The following is an 18,064-nucleotide window of genomic DNA, read 5'->3' on the forward strand; positions in this document are numbered from 1 at the left end:
CCTGAGCCTGTTGGTAGTGCAACGGAAAATCTGATCATCTATAGCAAGTTTAAGTGGTGAAACATGTCAAAAAACATGTGATATATTACTGTGTACTTTCCACAGCTGGCTTGCCACTTTCCTCAGTATTCTCAGCCAAATGGACTTCAGTTTACGTCCCCAAAATAAATACGATGACTCTAATTTTGTTCAAACTAAAACGTATTATTAATTTATTGTAAACAAAGGAAGTTCCCAAGGAATCTGAATGTTGAGGCATTGTGCTTCAACTCTTGACAGACTAGAAAGTGTACCAACATTTTGTGACTTTTATTGTGTTTATGCTATTTTTACTTGTATGTCAACATGCCTCGAAAAAAGTCCCATCAGTGCAAAGATCTGTAACTGTAGAGCAGGTGGTCTTTGAATCACTGAAGTCCATACAGCTAGTCCTACTGGTCTGTAATTTCTGGTGCATTCTGTATAAATTTTGTGGGCACATTAGATTAAAGGTGACAGCTTACAGCCCTGTTGGATGAATCCCACATGAGAATATTAGGACTGAATAGTGTCAGCAATGAAATAGTGTAAGTTACAATGATTTGCATTCTTCATCTATTGATGCATCTAAGCACTTATTGTTTTGATGGCTTCTGTTTATTACTCTTTCCAGATTGATAAACCTTTCCTGTTTTCAAAATTCTCCTTTAAAGCTTGATTTTCCGCTAAATCTTCAGTCAGTCATCCTTTGAATGTGTTCAGTTAAAAGACCAACGTTCTGTGCTAGCTTTACATAACCCCTCTGAATTATTGCAAGAAATATTCAGCAAAGGTCTTCAGTGACTTGCATTATACTTACCTGCAGATTGGGTTATTGAATTGAGCTTAACCTTGTAAAGATTGCTTCTCACTCTCCACTCCTGCACCATGGGGTAGCCAGTGGCCTCATTGTATTTGGCATTACCTGGAATTAACAAGTCACATTCAGTTGTGTTAGAACTTTATTTTGGATTAAGAACATAACATAAGAAACAGTAACAACATATAAATAAATCGTGTGAAAGGGGTCTCTGGAGCCTGATCTGGCATTAGCTGATTGGATCTTGGCCTCAGCATTAAGTTTTCAGTTTCTTCTCACACCACTTGACTTCATAGTAGTTTAAATACCTGTCAAATATTGCATCCTGGCATACTGGCTGCCAGCAAATGATGAGTAGCATGCACAAAAGGCTAGTGGAACTCAGCAGGTCAAGCAGCATCTATGGAAAAGAATAACCATTTGATGTTTTGGGCCGAGTCCCTTCATCAGTATTGAGAAGTAAGGGGGAAGATGTCATAACAAAATGGTGGGGGTGAGGGGAAAGAGACAAGCTGGAAGATGATAGGTCAAGCCAAGTGGGTGGAAAAGGTCAAAGACTGGGGAAGAAAGAATCTGTTAGGAGAGAAGAGTGGACTGTAGAAGAAAGGGAAGGAGGACCTTCTGATCTCCGTTGCCCATTACTTTCTTGCTGAGTTCCCTCCTCTTTCATTTTCTCCTACGGTCCACTCTCCTCTTGTGTCAGATTCTTTCTTCTCCAGTCCTTGACCTTTTATCTAGCCTCTTTCCCCTTCTCCCACCTTTTAACTCTGCCATCTTCCCCATTCCTTCTCAGTCCTGAAGAAGGGTGTCGGCCAAAATTTCAGCTGTTTATTCTTTTCCATAGATGCTGCCTGACCTGCTAAGTTCCTCCAGCATTTTGCGTGTACTCTTTGGATTTCCAGCATCTGCAGACTTTCTTGTGATGTGTTTAGACGTTACATGTCTAGTCCTAGTTTATCATGTGCAGAAAACTTTTACTGTCACTATACTGTATGCCTTTTGAATCTCCAAAGGCAATAGATTTACTAGTAAATCTGGTGCTACACAGATCCAGCGACCCAGATTCCTTCCCAATCTATACGGAGTTTGCATGTTCTCACTATGAATGTGTAGGTCTTCTCCAAGTGCTCCAGTTTCCTCCCACATCCTCCAAAACTGTACATATTCATAAACTAAAACAGACTCTGTAAATTGCGCCTTGTGTGGTCAAATCTGGGGAAGCTGATGGGGACTTGTTGAGAATAAATGGGCAAAATTAATGTTAAAACGACTGCATGGACTCAATGGGCTGAAGGTCCTCTTTCTATGTTTCAGATCTCTATGGCAATCTGTCAAACACGATTTCCCTTTCATCAACCCACATTGATGCACCTTGATTCTTACATGATTTTCTTAACATCCTGCTTCTTGCTTAACAATGGTCCCCATCACATTAATCGTTCTCTTTTCAATGCACTGTGTAATTATTTGATCTAAATGAACCATTTGCAAAACAAGCCTTTCACTGTATCTTGCTACTAATAAACTAATTCCAACTCCCAGTGACTTTGCCTAACTGGCCCCCAGTCTCCTCCTTCCTGTTACCCTCCCTGTCTTCTGCTTTTTGATACCATCCTTTCAATAAAATGGGTATTATACTGGAAATATTGCAGAATGTTGGTAGCTCGGCGTGGCTATTTGGGAGTTTGATTGATTGCCGACCTTGGCAAAGTGTTTGTGGACGTTTCGGCTCCAACAGAGAAGCCATCAGCAACACGCAGTTCAGGGTGTTGTCTCCTCAGAATGCCAGTTTACATACTCCTCCAAGGTCTTCAAGGATATTGATTAGATGTCGTGATCTAGTTGGCTGGGTCAAAACATTGAACAGTTTAGCAGTAGAAGATTCTGATTGGCTAGCTTCGAGAGAGGTCCGTTGGAAGTGTTTTCTTCACTGTCCATATCCCAAGATGACTGGCAAATTGTTGAATGCTGATATGGTTGTTTCTCTTTTCTCTGTAAGGGTTCAAAGGGTTCAAAGCTGCATGAAGACCTTATTCAAGAGGATAGAGTCCCACTGCAACAACACAGACACAAAACTGGAAGAAGAAAAGCATCTCTACAAGACCTTTCAACAGAATGAATATCCAAGAAGCTTCATCTGAAGGTACCTCAAGGTCAGAACCCCGACAATACAAACTAGATAAACGACAAGTAAACAAATTTTATCGCCATGCATAAAGAACGTCTTGGAAATGACAGTAAAAATGATTCAGCAACACAATATCACAGTTACTCACAAACCGACTGCAACTTTGGGGAGGGACTTATCAAAGTTCAAAGCGCAACAAAATGTGACTGAGAACAAATGTTATCTACAAAATCTAGTGTAGTGACTGTGACAAGTACCACGTTGGTCAAACAGGAAGAAAACTATTGACTAAGCTACACGAGCACCGGCTAGCAAGCAGAAGGCATAACCTACTCTCACTGGCTCATGAAGACGAAGAACGATACCATTTGAACTGGATGACAGCCAGAGTCTTGAGTCAAGCAAAAATGAGAATTTCTCAAAGTGTGGCTCTCTGCAGAAGGATCCATCAACAAACACATCGGCATAGATCTGGTATATGAACCTTTATGGAGAAAAGTGAAACAGCGATGTCAGCAATCAATGAATCGCCAGTCATCTTGGGATCTGCATGGTAAAGCAAGCATGTCCAATGACCTCCCTTGAAGCTAGCCAGTCAGAATCTTCTTCTGCTAAACTGTTCACTGTGTTTTGAAACAGCCAACCAGATCACAACGTCTAAACAATATCCCTCAATTGTGCACTGATGACGGCTTCTTGATTGGAGCCAAAACCTCTGCAAACATTTTGCCAAGCTCAGCGATCAACCAAACTTCCAAATTCTTGAAGTTTTCCTGTCAACTGGGAATTTTCCAAAATCCTACAATTTGGAAGATCACAACCAATGCATCCACTAACACATGCAATATACTGGAGGAACTCAGCAGGCCAGGTAGCTTTGATGGAAAAGTGTACAGTCAAAGCTCCGGGCCGAAACCCTTCGGCAGAACCGGAGAAAGGAAGCTGAGGAGAAGATTTAAAAGGTGGAGGGAGGGGAGAGAGAAACACCAGGTGATAAGTGAAATGTAAAGGTGGGGGGAGGGAGCACCAGAGGGAGCCGATGGGTGGGCAAGGAGATGAGGGGAGAGAGGGAAAAGGGAGTGGAAAATGGTGAAGGAGATGGGGGGTGGGTGGGGTGCATTACCAGAAGTTTGAGAAATCCATGTTCACGTCATCAGGCTGGAAGCTATCCAAACAGAATATAAGGTGTTGTTCTGCCAACCTAAGTGTGGCCTCATCACATTAGTGGAGGAGGCCATGGATGGACATATTGGAATGGGAATGGGAAGTAGAATTAAAATGGGTGGATACTAGGAGACCTTGATTTTCTGGTGGACAGGGCGTAGATGCTTAGTGAAGTGATCTCCCTATTTACGTCAGATCTCACCGATATACAGGAGGCCACATGGGAGCACCAGACACAGTAGATGAAGCCAACAGATACACAGCTGAAGTGTCGCCTCACCTTGAAGGACAGTTAGGGCTCTGAATGGTGGTGAGGGAGGAGGTGCAGGGGTTGGTGTAGCACTTGTTCTGCTTGCAAGGTTAAGTGCCGGGAGGCAGATCAGTGGGGAGGGACGAATGGACAACGGAGTCAGTAGGGAGTGGTCCCTGTGGAAAGCAGAAAGTGGTGGGCGGGTGAGGGAAAGATGTTCTTGGTGGTGGGATCCTGTTGGAGATGGCAGAGGTTTCACAGAATCAAGTGCTGAATGCAGAGGCTATTGTGGTGGTAGGTGAGGACAAGAGGAACCCTATCCCTGGTAGGTTGACAGGAGAGTGGGGTAAGAGCAGACGTGCATGAAATGGATGAGATGCAGTTGAGGGCAGTGTTGATGGTGGAGGAAAGGAAGCCCTTTCCTTTGAAAAAGGAGGCTATCTCCTTTGATTTGGAATGAAAAGCCTCATCCTGAGAGCAGATGTGGCGGAGACAGAGGTATTGAGAAAGGGGTAGCGTTTTTGCAAGTAACCAGGTGGGAAGAAGTATAGACAAGGCAGCTGTGAGAGCTCTCTCACTATCTCTGTAGCCACTTCTTTTAATACCAAGGTCACAGACCTTCAAGATCCAAGGGTCTTGTCAGTATTTGGTCACGTTAATTGCCAATAAGTCCCATAAATTATTATGTTATGACAATTGAAGACTAGATAAATGTGCGATATGTAAAAAGTTCTGAGTGAAAGAGCAGCAGATGTAGAATCAAATGGTAGATCTTATAAGCAATTTACAAAGGTGTCAGAATGTTTTACATTCAAAAGACTTTAGGTGATAAATCTTGTAGATTTCTCCATGGAATTAAGGGAAACTATTGAGCTTTAATGTTCAGCTATAAAAGAACCTCATTTAACTTGACACCAGTAATAGACAGTAATTGAAGTGCAGGACTGCATGAAGTGTCTTCACTTTAATTATAAAATTACTTATTTACATGCCAGAAAGCATCTGGGTCAGGAGGGAGAGGAACATATGTCCTGACCTGAGCACTCAATACACTTGACAATACTTTGATCTGTACTTCCAGTGATTTTTTTCAGGCCCTTTGGCATACAGACTTCAGAGATGTGCCAACTGCACCAGGCAATTATTAGGACATTAATGTTACACATCCTTACCCGTGAGGAGCTGGAGATTGGGCAATGGCTCAGATAGGACTCCTCGACACTGCTCCTCCACAGGAAGGGGAATCACAACCAATCCATCAGCCAGCTGAGGGAAATCCTTCATGAAGTTATTCTCCCTGCATGAAAGTATCAAACATTGTCAGAAGTGAATTGGCTGAAATTCTCAAGTTATAAGACCATAAGACTTAGGAGCAGATTTAGGCCATTCAGCCCATCAAGTTTGCCCTGCTATTTCATCATGGCTGATCTTGGATCCCACTCAAGCCCATACACCTGCCTTCTCGCCATGTCTTTGATGCCCTGACTGGTCAGGAAACTATCAACTTCCACCTTAAATATACCTACGGACTTGGCCTCTACCGCAGCCTGTGGCAGAGCATTCAATGGATTCACTACTCTGGCTAAAAAACAAATCCTCCTTACCTCTGTTCCAAAAGGTTGCCCTCAGTTTTGAGGCTGTACTCTTTAGTTCTGGATACCCCCATCATAGGAAACATCCTCTCCATATCCACCTTATCCAGTCCTTGCAACATTCGGTAGGTTTCAATGAGATCCCCACACATTCTTCTAAATTCCGGTGAGTACAGCCCTAAAGCTGCCAAACGCTCCTCATATGTTAACCCCTTCATTCCCAGAATCATCTGTGTGAACCTCCTCTGGACTCTCTCCAATGACAACACATCCCTCCTGAAATATGGGGCCCAAAACTGTTGACAATACTCTAAATGTGGCCTGACTGGTGTCTTATAAAGGCTTAGCATTATCTCCTTGCTTTTATATTCTATTCCCCTTGAAATAAAGCCAATATTGCATTTGTCCTCCACACCACAGACTCAACCTGTAAAATTAACCTTCTGGGAGTCTTGCACGAGGTCTCCCAAGTCCCTCCGTACCTCTGGTGTTTGAGCCTTCTTCCAATTTAGATATTGCTCCGCACTATTTACTAAAATGTATTATTGTACATTTCCCAACACTGTATTCCATCTGCCACTTTTTTGATCATTCTTCCAATTTATCTAAATCCTGCTTCAATTGCATTACTTCCTCAGCACTACCTACCCCATCAACCTATCTTTGTTTCATCCGCAAACTTTGCCACAAAGCCATCAATTTCATGATTCAAATAATTGACAAACAATCCCAATAGCGGTCCTAATACTGACCACCTGAGGAACACCACTAGTCATGGCAACCAACCAGAAAAGACCCTCTTTATTCCTACTCAGTGCCCTCTGTCTGTCAACCATTCCTTTATCCATGCCTGTATCTTTCCTGTAACTCCATAGGATTTCATCTTGTTAAGCAGTCTCATGTGCGGCACTTTGCCTTCTGAAAATCCAAGGAAGTGACATCCACTGCCTCTCCTTTGTCCACCCTGCTTGTTACTTCCTCAAGGAACTGACAGATTTTTCAGGCAAGATTTCCCCTTTACAGAAACCATGCTGACTTTGACTTATTTTATCATTAGTCTCCAAGTACCTCAAAACCTCTCCCTTAATTATAGACTCTAATACTTTCCCAACTGCTGAGGTTAGGCTAACTGGCCTATAACTTCCTTACTTTTGTGTTCCTCCCTTCTTAAAGTGTGGAGTGGTTTTGCAATCTTCCTGTCCTCAGGGACTATGCCAGAATCAAGCGATTCTTAAAAGATCATTATCAAAGCATCCGTTATCTCTTCAGCAACTTCTCTCAGGGCTCTGGGATGTAGTTATCTAGTCCAGGTGACTTATCCATCTTAAGAACTTTGAGTTTGCCTAGCACTTCTTTCTTTTGTAATGGCATTGGCACTCACTCCTGCTCCCTGATACTCATGGACTGCTGGCGCACTGCTAGTGTCTTCCACAGATGCCTGATGCAAAGTACTTTTTAAGTTCATCTGCCATTTCTTTGTCCCCAATTACTACCTCACCAGCATCATTTTCCAGTGATCCAATATTAACTGTCAACTCCCTTTTACTCTTTATATAACTGAAAACACTTTTGTATCCTTTCTTATATTGGCTAGTTTGCCCTCATATTTAATCTTTTTCCTTCTTGTAGCTTTTTTTAGTTACTTGTTGTTGGATTTTAAAAGCTTCCCAATCATTCAACTTCCCACTCACTTTTGCTACCTTAGATGTCCTTTCTTTGGCTTTTATGCAGTCCTTAACTTCCCTTGTCAGACACAGTTGCCTATTCCTGCCATTTGAGAACAACTTCTGTGGGACATATCTATCCTGTACCTTGTGAACTATTCCCAGAAACTGCAGCCATCTCTGCTGTGCTGTTAATCCCACCAGTATCCTCCTCCAATACACCTGGGCAAGTTCCTCTCTGAAGCCTCTGTAATTCCCTTTATTCCTTTGTGATACTGATACATGTGACTGAGACAAAAGAGACTGCAAATGCTGGAATCTGGAGCAAAAAGCGAACTGCTGGAGGATGTCAGTGGGTCAGCCAGTATCTGTGGAAGGAGACTGCATGTACTGGATCAAAACCCCTCTTGTGAACCCTTCACATCATCCTAATTTGTATAAGGCTTACTCACTCTTCCTTCAGTTAGTCCTGATGAAGGGTCTCGGCCTGAAACATCGACTGCACCTCTTCCTAGAGATGCTGCCTGGCCTGCTGCGTTCACCAGCAACTTTTATGTGTGTTGCTTGTATAAGGGCTGTTACATACAGACTAAAATCTATGTAATAAAGATATGACAACAAGAAAGGAACTGAAAGATCAAAGAACAGATAGTGGTAATCTGAAAAATTAATATTAATCCATGTTCCTCCTTTCTCTACGATCAGACTCCATCATCTTCAGCTCTTTGTCACTTCCACACATCAACTCCCAGCTTCTGATGCCATTCCCGCTCTTCTTCCTGCCCATATGCCTATCACCAACAGCCCCTCCCCAAACTTGGATCCACCTATCACCCACCAGCTCTTGCTCTACCCTTTCTCTCCACCCTTTTGTACTGGCTCTGTTTTCTTTCTTTCAGTGTAGATAAAGGGTCACAATCTGAAACAGCCATGGTCTATTTCCCTTCATAGATGCTGTCTGACACATTGAGTTCCTCCAGCACTTCACGTGTTGCTCCAGATTCCCGCATCTTTTTCTCATTTTCTCATGCCCCATCCCATCCCATCAACCCTTTCTCTGCAATTTAAAGGTCAGGTTTTACCAGCTTTAATTAATGGTTATCAACCTGAAATGATAATTTTGTTTCTTTGTCCATAAATGCTGCCTGACCTGATGAACATTTCTAGCATTTTCTGTGCTTAGCTTCAGCTTAGAAATACAGTGTGATAACAGCCTCTTCAGGCCCAACAAGCCTGCACCGCCCAATTACCCCCATGTGATGAATTAATCTACTAACCTGTACATCTTTGGGAGAAACCAGAACATCTGGAGGGAATACACATAGGCTACGTCCAAACTAGACCAGATAATTTTGAAAACACCGGTTCCAAGTAAAAACGACAGGCATCCACACCAAGCATTTTTCAAAATATCTCCGTCCACATTAGAATGGATATTTGGGTGAATCTCCTCCTACTGGGCATGCGCAGGACACAGAAAACGTGAAGAGGAAAAGGTATACTTGGTGCGCGTTTGTCCAGTTACAGACTAGAAAAACTTTAAAGGAATTGCTGTTGGCCCTTGCACATGAGGACTTAAAACTAAAAAACAACAAATACTGGAGCATATGGAGGCAACAGACAGGGGGTTCATGGACAATATGACCCGGCTGATGACGAACATTGAAAAATTGACTAACTCTGTTGCATTAATAAAGCACCTTGTTAAGTGTATAAAACATGTCTGCATCAGTGTTATCTTGTATTTCCATACAACGTTACATTAGGCTGTTACACATCTGTTGTCAGAGAAGTATTTGCATAAATAGGTAAACCACCTTCATACAAGCAAGGACAGAAAACAGGGCAAAGTGAGTATACTTATTTATTCAGTAAGCTATGGGTCAAAGTATTTGTTGAGTACATTTCTAACTCTTCTGGTGTCAGTCTCGTTGGTGTCAGTCTCGTTGGTGTCAGTCTCGTTGCTGTCTGTTCTGAAATTGTTAGTTTGTGTGGGGGTTGCATTTAAGAAAACAATGAAATGCCACGTTGCTGCCATCTGTTCCGGCACGTCATGACAGCGTTTTTAAATAGTCAAAAAAGCTCACTTTACAATTTAACACTCACGCCGTTCACACCGACTGCGTGTTGTAACAGCCATCCGGCAGTGCTTGCACAGTACCAAGCAGAAGCAGAAAAAACGTTGTTGTTGTGGTGTTGTCATGACAGCGTTATTAAATCTCTCTGTTTACCCCGTCTACACTACAACGCGCAACAATCGTTTCCAAATTTACACACTCTGGAGAGTGTTTTAGAAAAGCTCCGTTTTTGGGGGATGAAAACGCTGTTTCAATGTGGGCGGAGGGTCAAAACAAAGAGAAAAAGCTTCGTTTTCAAAATTATCTGGTGTAGTGTGGACGTAGCCATAGTCACGGGAAGAAGGTACAAACTCTTTACAGATAATGGCGGAAATGAATCTGGGTCACTGGTGCTGTAATAGCATTATGCTAATTGCTATGTTACCATGCCAACCAGAATTGCTCCAATTGTAATGTATTATGACATTAATTTCACAACAGATTTTTGACCACAGTTCTCTCCTGTCGTTACTGTACATGATCATTGGCAGAACAGACAGTTTGAGTTTATATAATAACCAAACACGAGGAAATCGGCAGATGCTGGAAATTCAAGAAACACACACAAAATGCTGGCGGAACGCAGCAGGCCAGACAGCATCCATAGGCCGAGACCCTGATGCTGTCTGGCCTGCTGCATTCCACCAGCATTTTGTGTGTGTTGCTTATATAATAACCAGTTAATTTCTTGGGGGGAACTATGGCTCAACAGCAGAACTGTTAAAGTACGCATGATTGCAACAAAAGGCACAAAAATCAAAACTGTCAACTCATGTCAGTACTACTGCACACCAAAAAAGAACCAACTGATCAATTTAGTATCAGTAAAGGTTAAAGTCACTTCACTCCCTCCCCCTTGTTGAGGAAGAAATATTTAACTTTGGAGAAAGGAATGCATTAGTGATGGCGACCTAACATTTTGGCTCCAACAGGATTAAGCTTTCCTTAGGCCCACATGGTTACATCTCTCAATTCGCTTATTGGATTCCTTCAAACAGTGAAATCCAACTTTAGAAGAGCAGGTTTTCTTATGATAGTAATGGATCTTGAATTTGGAGATGCCATAAGTTATAGGAGCAAAATATAGGCCATATGGCCTGTTGAGTTTGCTCTGCCATTCAATCATGGTTGATTTTGAATTCAATCTCATTATTCCTCTTTCTTCTCATACCCCTTAACACCCTTACCAATCAAGATCCTATTGAGCTCTACCTTGAGTACACCCAATGACTTGGCCACCACAGCCCTCTGTGGCAATGCATCCGACAGATTCACCACCCTCTGGCTGTGAAAAATCTTACTTACCTCTGTTTTAAATTTTGAGGCTGTGCCTTCAGATGCTCAAAGTAAAATTATTATAACATGTGCAGGTCAGAGATTCTGCTTACACATTCCTTCCACAAGCATATTCATCCCCTAAGGTCTCAAAATCAGTTACTTTCAATTGAAAGTTCTGCACAACTGCAGTAATTTGAGTTTTGATAAGACAAATGTATTCCACATCTATAAGGCAGTCATTAAACATTCCTAAAGACACCAAATAACAGAAACTCAATTGATTCAAAGATCAAAAATGTTAATTTAATCATGCATTTGAGTTCTTCGAAACATCTAATTATGTATATTTCTGCCTTACTAAAATCATTTCTAGAAAATACAAAGCTGTTCCTTCCTTCTGCAAATTAAGTTCAAAGTTGAAAGTAAATTAAATATAAAAGTACATACAGTACTATACAAAAGTCTCAGACACACAAACACACAACACACACACACACATATACATATATATATATATATATATATATATACACACACACACACACCTAGGATGCTTAAGACTTTTGTACAGCACTGTATTGTCAATGTGGAGCGCAGAGGGAGAATTTGTAAATCTGGCGGCAGGAGCAAAGGATATTGGAAATAGCAAGAGTGGGTGCTGTGGGAGGGGTGTATGAGACAGGTGGCAGGGAAGAAGTGGCAGGGGTGAGGGGGTGGTGCGGATGCAGACACACCCAGCCCTTAGACACCAAGCAAGGCCATTTGATTCCAATCAATTGGTTTATTGATCATTACAGAATGTCTCTCATTTCAGTTGATGGGGCAAGTGAAGCTGAGAAAACTTAGTCATAGTCATAGTCATACTTTATTGATCCCAGGGGAAATTGGTTTTTGTTACAGTTGCACCATAAATGATTAAATAGTAATAAAACCATAAATAATTAAATAGTAATATGTAAATTATGCCAGGAAATAAGTCCAGGACCAGCCTATTGGCTCAGGGTGTCTGACCCTCCAAGGGAGGAGTTGTAAAGTTTGATGGCCACGGGCAGGAATGACTTCCTATGACGCTCTGTGTTGCATCTCCTCTCATTGATGGTTAATGATGGCTGAAGGGTAATAACTGTTCCTGTATCTGGTGGTGTGAGTCCTGAGACTCCTGTACCTTCTTCCTGATGGCAATAGCGAGAAGAGAGCATGGCCTGCATGGTGGCAGTCCTTGATGATGGATGCTGCTTTCCTGTGACAGCGCTCCGTGTGGATGTGCTCAGTGGTGGAAAGGGCTTTACCCATGTTGGACTGGGCCATATCTGCTACTTTTTGTAGGACCTTCCATTCAAGAGCATTGGTGTTTCCATTCCAGCCGTGATGTAACCAGTCAACATATTCTCCACTACGCACCTATAAAAGTTTGTTAAAGTTTTAGATGTCATGCTGAATCTGTGCAACCTTCTAAGGAAGTAGAGGTGCTGCCTTGCATGCTTCATAATTGCACTTATATGCTGGGCTCAAGACAGATCCTCTGAAATGATAACACCGAAGAATTTAAAGTTTCTGACCTCTCCATGTCTGATCCCCGATGAGCACTGGCTCATGGACTTCCAGTTTCCTCTTCCTGAAGTCGATAATCAGCTCTTTGGTCTTGCTGATCTAGAGTATGAGGTTGTTGTTGTGGCATCACTCAGCCAGATTTTCAATCTCCTTCCTACAGTATGTACCGTATATGCTGATTCATCAGCATTTTGTTTGGCTTATGACAGTGGTGTTATCAGCAAACTTGACTATGGCATTAGAGCCGTTCTTAGCCTCACAGTCATAAGTATAAAGTGAGTTAGGCAGGGGGCTAATCACATAGCCTTGTGGTGCACCTATGCTGAAGGAGATGTTGTTGCCAATCCGAACTGACTGGGATCTGCAACTGAGAAAATTGAGGATCCAATTACATAGGGAGTTATTGGGGCCAAGGTCTTGAAGCTTATTGATTAGTTTTAAGGTGATGATATTATTGAATGCCGAGTTGTAATCAATAAAGAGCATCCTGATGTATGTGCCTTTGCTGTCCAGATGTTCTAGGGTTGAGTGATGAGCCAATGAAATCGCATCTGCTGTGGACCTGTTATGCCGGTAGGCAAACTGGAGTGGATCCAAGTTATTTCTCAGACAGGAGTTGATATGTTTCATCACCAACCTCTCAGAGCTTCACCACAGTGGATGTAAGTGCTACAGTATGGAATTATTGAAATAAAAATAAATATTCATTCCCAATGAATTCAGCTAAATGAAAAAAATGAAGCAATGTGCTTAACTCTGATGTATGATTCAAGGTTCGAAATAGACATATTTCAATATAACTATCTGTCAAAGATACCTACTACGGTAGAATATATTGTTCAATAAACATGTTGATCACATACTAAATTAAGCTTGCCAGCACAATAATGTACGGTGTGTGAACACATCTTGTTCCACTAAATGCACTGTAATATATAGTCAAAAGTTAGTACTGCCAGTTGAGGCTTTAGTAAGTCTTCAGCTGTGATTTTGTTGAGGAGATAATTAAGAAACATTTGTAAAGCATCATAATCTTACTTGTTCTGATTTTTTAATGTCATTTTTTATTCCAACTCTTTGTTAGCACACCATGTTCCCAGCTTAAAAGCAAAGAGTGAGAACCTAACAGCAGGTCCCATGATGATTCTGGAATTTATTATTCAATTGGCTTTCACAAGCCAGACTTCTGGCTTGCCCTTTGTTTCTCTTTTTCTCCCAATGCCAAATTCATGAAAACTGACCTATATCTCGGCATTCAATAGCACAGTGGGTAATCACACTGCAACAGTGTGCCACATTCATGGCTTTTAATGTTAATTTTTCTCTTGTCTCCTCTGTGAGAAACAGTAACAGCAAGAAGCACAAAATAAATTTGGTTTGTAAACGCAGCAGGAAGCACGTTATACAGGATATATGACCCAAATGTATTATTCAGAAATCCACTGATCAGCTGATGAGACTTGCACATTTCAGGATCTCAAATTATTCCATAGTACTTTAAAACCATGAAGCATTTATTTTGACTTGTCTATTAACAACAGGGAAACTGTTATAACAACAGGGAAACTGGCTGTAAATTCGTACATAACAAATTAATCTGATAACGATCCAATTGCTGTTTGCCGATGAATTTGTATGGTTCAGGACTTGAGAAAGAACATTCCAACACCTGTAAGAGACACAAGAGATTCTATGGATGTTGGAAATCTTAAGTAATGCACACACACCATGCTGGAGGAACCCAGCAGGTCAGGCAGCATCTGTGGAGGGAAATAAACAGTCGACACTTCAGGCAGAAAAATGGAAAGGAAAATGTCAGAACCAAGACAGGAATTTTGTTTTCTTCTGAGATCATTCCAAATCTTAATTTAATGCACCATTCCCCACAACTGCACTGGAGTCACAGTGTAAATTTTTCAGGGGAGTGGGCTCAAGTCGATACCTATCCAACACAGAGCTAAGAGTCCTACCCAGCAAGCAAAGGCTGACACTGAGGGTATATCCCTAATGTGAGATACTGTACATGCACTATTTGGCAAGGGCATTTCTGGGGCAAATCTTTTATTGTCCCTCTGAAGATACTGTCCAGCCATTACTCATTGCCTAAGGCTCTTGCCAAGTGCCCATGGATTGTCAGCACATACAACATCAGCTCACACTTAAGGTCACCTGACACATCCTTGTGCATGTTCTTGGTTCTTGATCCTCCAAAATATTCCGCATGGAATTTAAACTGGAGGTGGCGGAGGGTGGGCTTAAGAAGGAGGTTTTTGAAGAAGAAAAGCTGATTTAAATTTAATTGGGTTTGGTTGTGTGACTGTGGTAGGATGAAGATTATTCCATGCTTTAATTGTGCGGGGAAAAATGAATTGCTGTACACATCTGACTTGGTAGTTTGTTTCTCAAATTGAATTGAGTGCCCTCGTCTGCTCCTAATAGGTTTGGGTTTCATATGGGATTGGTAGTCTATGTCGAGCTGACCATTTAACATTTTGTAAAAACAGGTCAGACGGTGTGCTTCACGTCTATCTTGGAGAGAGTTCCACTTTAATGAATTTAAAAGTTGAGTAACACTCACATCTCTCTCAAACGTATTTGTGGCAAATCGGGCTGCCTGTCTTTGGACTCGCTCGATGGAAGTAGTGTTTTTGTTTGTGTATGGGTCCCATGCAGCAACTGCATACTCCAAATGTGGGCTAACAATGGTGAGGTACAACTTCTCCTTAACTGTTGACGTCATTTTCTCAGACTTTGTCAAACAGAGTTGGATCCTATAATGCTGTAGAGAATCTTTAAAAGATGCAATTGGTTAAAACTATATCATGTGGTAAGTCTCCATTGTGTCTGTAGGGTAAATGTTTGCTCCAGATATTTTGTATTTCCTTTGCAAGCCTTAAACAAAAGAAAAGGTTAAAATAAGATATTCTCAGTTTTGCATTCTGGCAATCAGATTACAGGAGATCTTCCTCTACTTCTTCTTCCTCTTCTTAGGCAGTCCCTTAGAGGTGAGGAGAACTCTCTTCTTTTCCAGTTTTGTGGGTTGTGAATTGGCTGATGGAGCCAACATGGAAAATGCAGAGACTTCTGCAAATAGGGTAGGTGAGTGAATAGTTTTGTGAGGTGGTTTCCTCCATCTGATGTTTATGCAAGGCGCCTGCATGTTCCCAATATGTGGAATTGAGCTTCTCAGTATTATATCGATTGTTACATCTCCACTCGAAGCCATCATGGGTAAAAGGTTTCCAAGAGTTCATGCAATTGTTACACTTCTTTGAAGAATCTTTGTGCATATCCTTGAATCTTTTTTTCTGTCGTTTTAATCTCCTTTTTAACAGTATATATGTTTCATGAATCCTTGCTTGAGTGTACAAAGAACATGGCTTGCATTAACTGGTCTGGAATTATACAGGTGAACACTGATTTCTGTGACGTGACAAAACCAAAAATACAAGAGGCTTTGGTGGTAAAAGAGAAATTGAGTTTAAGAAGTAATAACCTTAACAGTTGATTATAGTGGACACATACATACACAGAATGCTGTTGCAAGATATAGCTGTAAAAATATCCTGCCACAATTTAAAGAGTTCACAAATAGGAGCCCATGACAAATATAGTATGTTTAATCAGTTATATCATTTATGGTGATTCCGAAGATTTGAGCTGGCCAGATTTCTGCAACATTACAGTCCACAGCCCTAATCCTTCACTCATTCTTCTTGAGAATATGAAAAACGAGCAAATTTTGCATCCTGGTGTGCCTCAACCAACCATGAAATTCAAAAATCTGACTTGAGGATAATTCTTTGTGAAAAACAATTTGCAAACAGTGAATTTGGCCCCAACTTCATGCAGAGAGGAATAATTTCAAAGAGGGAACCCCAGAGACTAATTTCACAGAGCGTACAGCACATGGATGCAGTGAATTGGGGATAAAATTCTAATTGATAAGCACAATTTTTCACAAATATAATACATATACATGTTTTCTGCTTCCTTCCACTTCTCTTCTAAAGATGTCCTGGTTAATTGGCTGTTGGTAGTCTTCAATGGGTGGTCTTTCATCATGTACAGTATCTGTTTTAGATTTCCAGTATTTGCTATTCTTTTGTTTTTAAAGAGACTGTTATATTGGCATTTCTTGAATTAATTAACAGTATTTTGGGCAAGGCCACATTTATGCCCATCCTCACTGGGCCTCGAACAGTGACCTGCTTCAATATTTCTAAGAACTGCTAACAGACAACAATATTATTGTGCTTCTGGGATCAATCTGGTATGGCAATTAAAGATAATAGAATTCCTTTTCTCAATCTCATGGAGTTACGAAACAGCATTTCTTTAACTAATTGAATTAAAATTCCAAGATACTGGGGTGTGATTTTAACATATGATCCTATTTCATGAGTCCAGGCTTCTGGATTGTTAGTGAAAAAGTCAGTGCGTCAGGCAGCATCTATGGAGGGAAATGAACAGAGAGCATTTTTGGATCAAGACCCATCAGAGGTTCTAATGAAGAGGTCTCGACCTGAAATGTCAACTGTCCATTTCCCTCCTAATGCTGATTGGCCCGATAAGAGTTCCTCCAGCTCCTTTGTGTTTCTCTAGATTTCCAACATCTGCAGTCTCTTGTGTAAATCCCTCCAGTGTGTAGGCAAGTGGTAGAATCTAGGGGGAATTGATGGAATATCAGATTCATGCAGTGTAAATAGGTGCTTAGATGTTTAACAGAACTTAGAACATAGACTAGTGCAACACAGAATCAGGCCCATTAGCCCACAAGGTAAACTGGTAATCAAATGCTGATCTAATCCTTTATGACTACATGATAACCATATCGCTCCATTTTCCTCACAGTCATGTGCCTATTTAAATGTCTCTTAAAAGTCCCCAATGTATATCACCACCCCAAGCAACACATCCCAGGCACCCACCACTATGTAAAACATTTGCCTCTCACATCTCCTTTAAAATTAACCCCTCTCTCCTTAATTACATGCCTTCTGGTATTAGGCATGTTAACCCAGGGAAAAAAGATACTGTCTGTCTACTCTCTCTCTATGCCTCTCGTAATCTTATAAATCTCTATCAGACCTCCCACCAGCCTCTGCCACTCTGGAGAAAACACCACAAGTTTATACAAACTCTCATCACAGCACATGCCCTCTAATCCAGGCAAATCTCTTCTAATCCTGGTAAACCTCTTCTGCACCCTCTCCAAATCCTCAACATTCTTCCTATAATGGAGCGACCAGAACTTTATAGAATACTTCAGATGTGGTCTAACTAGAGTTTTATAAAGCTGCAACATAACTTCCTGACTTTTGAACTCAATGTCTCGAATAATAAAGGCAACCATGCCATATGCCTTCTTAACTATCCTAGCAACTTATGTAGTCACTTTCAGGGAGTTATAAACTTGTACCCCATGATCCCTCTGCCTTTAACTTTGTTAAGGGTTTTGCCATAAGACCATAAGATATAG

General features: G+C 41.3%; 1 protein-coding gene across 4 annotated transcripts in view; it reads right to left on the minus strand.

Annotated features, from left to right (window-relative positions):
- The window catches only part of LOC134359927 (astrotactin-2-like), a 1,812,737-nt gene that overhangs the window by 649,928 nt on the left and 1,144,745 nt on the right, over positions 1–18,064 (minus strand). For all 4 annotated transcript variants that reach the window (XM_063073791.1, XM_063073790.1, XM_063073789.1 and 1 more), the window contains 2 exons: positions 5,553–5,677; positions 839–943 (listed from right to left, as the gene is read on the minus strand). In XM_063073791.1, the coding sequence (XP_062929861.1) occupies positions 839–943; positions 5,553–5,677 (230 nt within the window). The remainder of the gene's footprint in view (positions 1–838; positions 944–5,552; positions 5,678–18,064) is intronic.

Source organism: Mobula hypostoma, chromosome 21 (genome assembly GCF_963921235.1).
Source record: "Mobula hypostoma chromosome 21, sMobHyp1.1, whole genome shotgun sequence".
Classification (NCBI taxonomy): Eukaryota; Metazoa; Chordata; class Chondrichthyes; order Myliobatiformes; family Myliobatidae; genus Mobula; species Mobula hypostoma.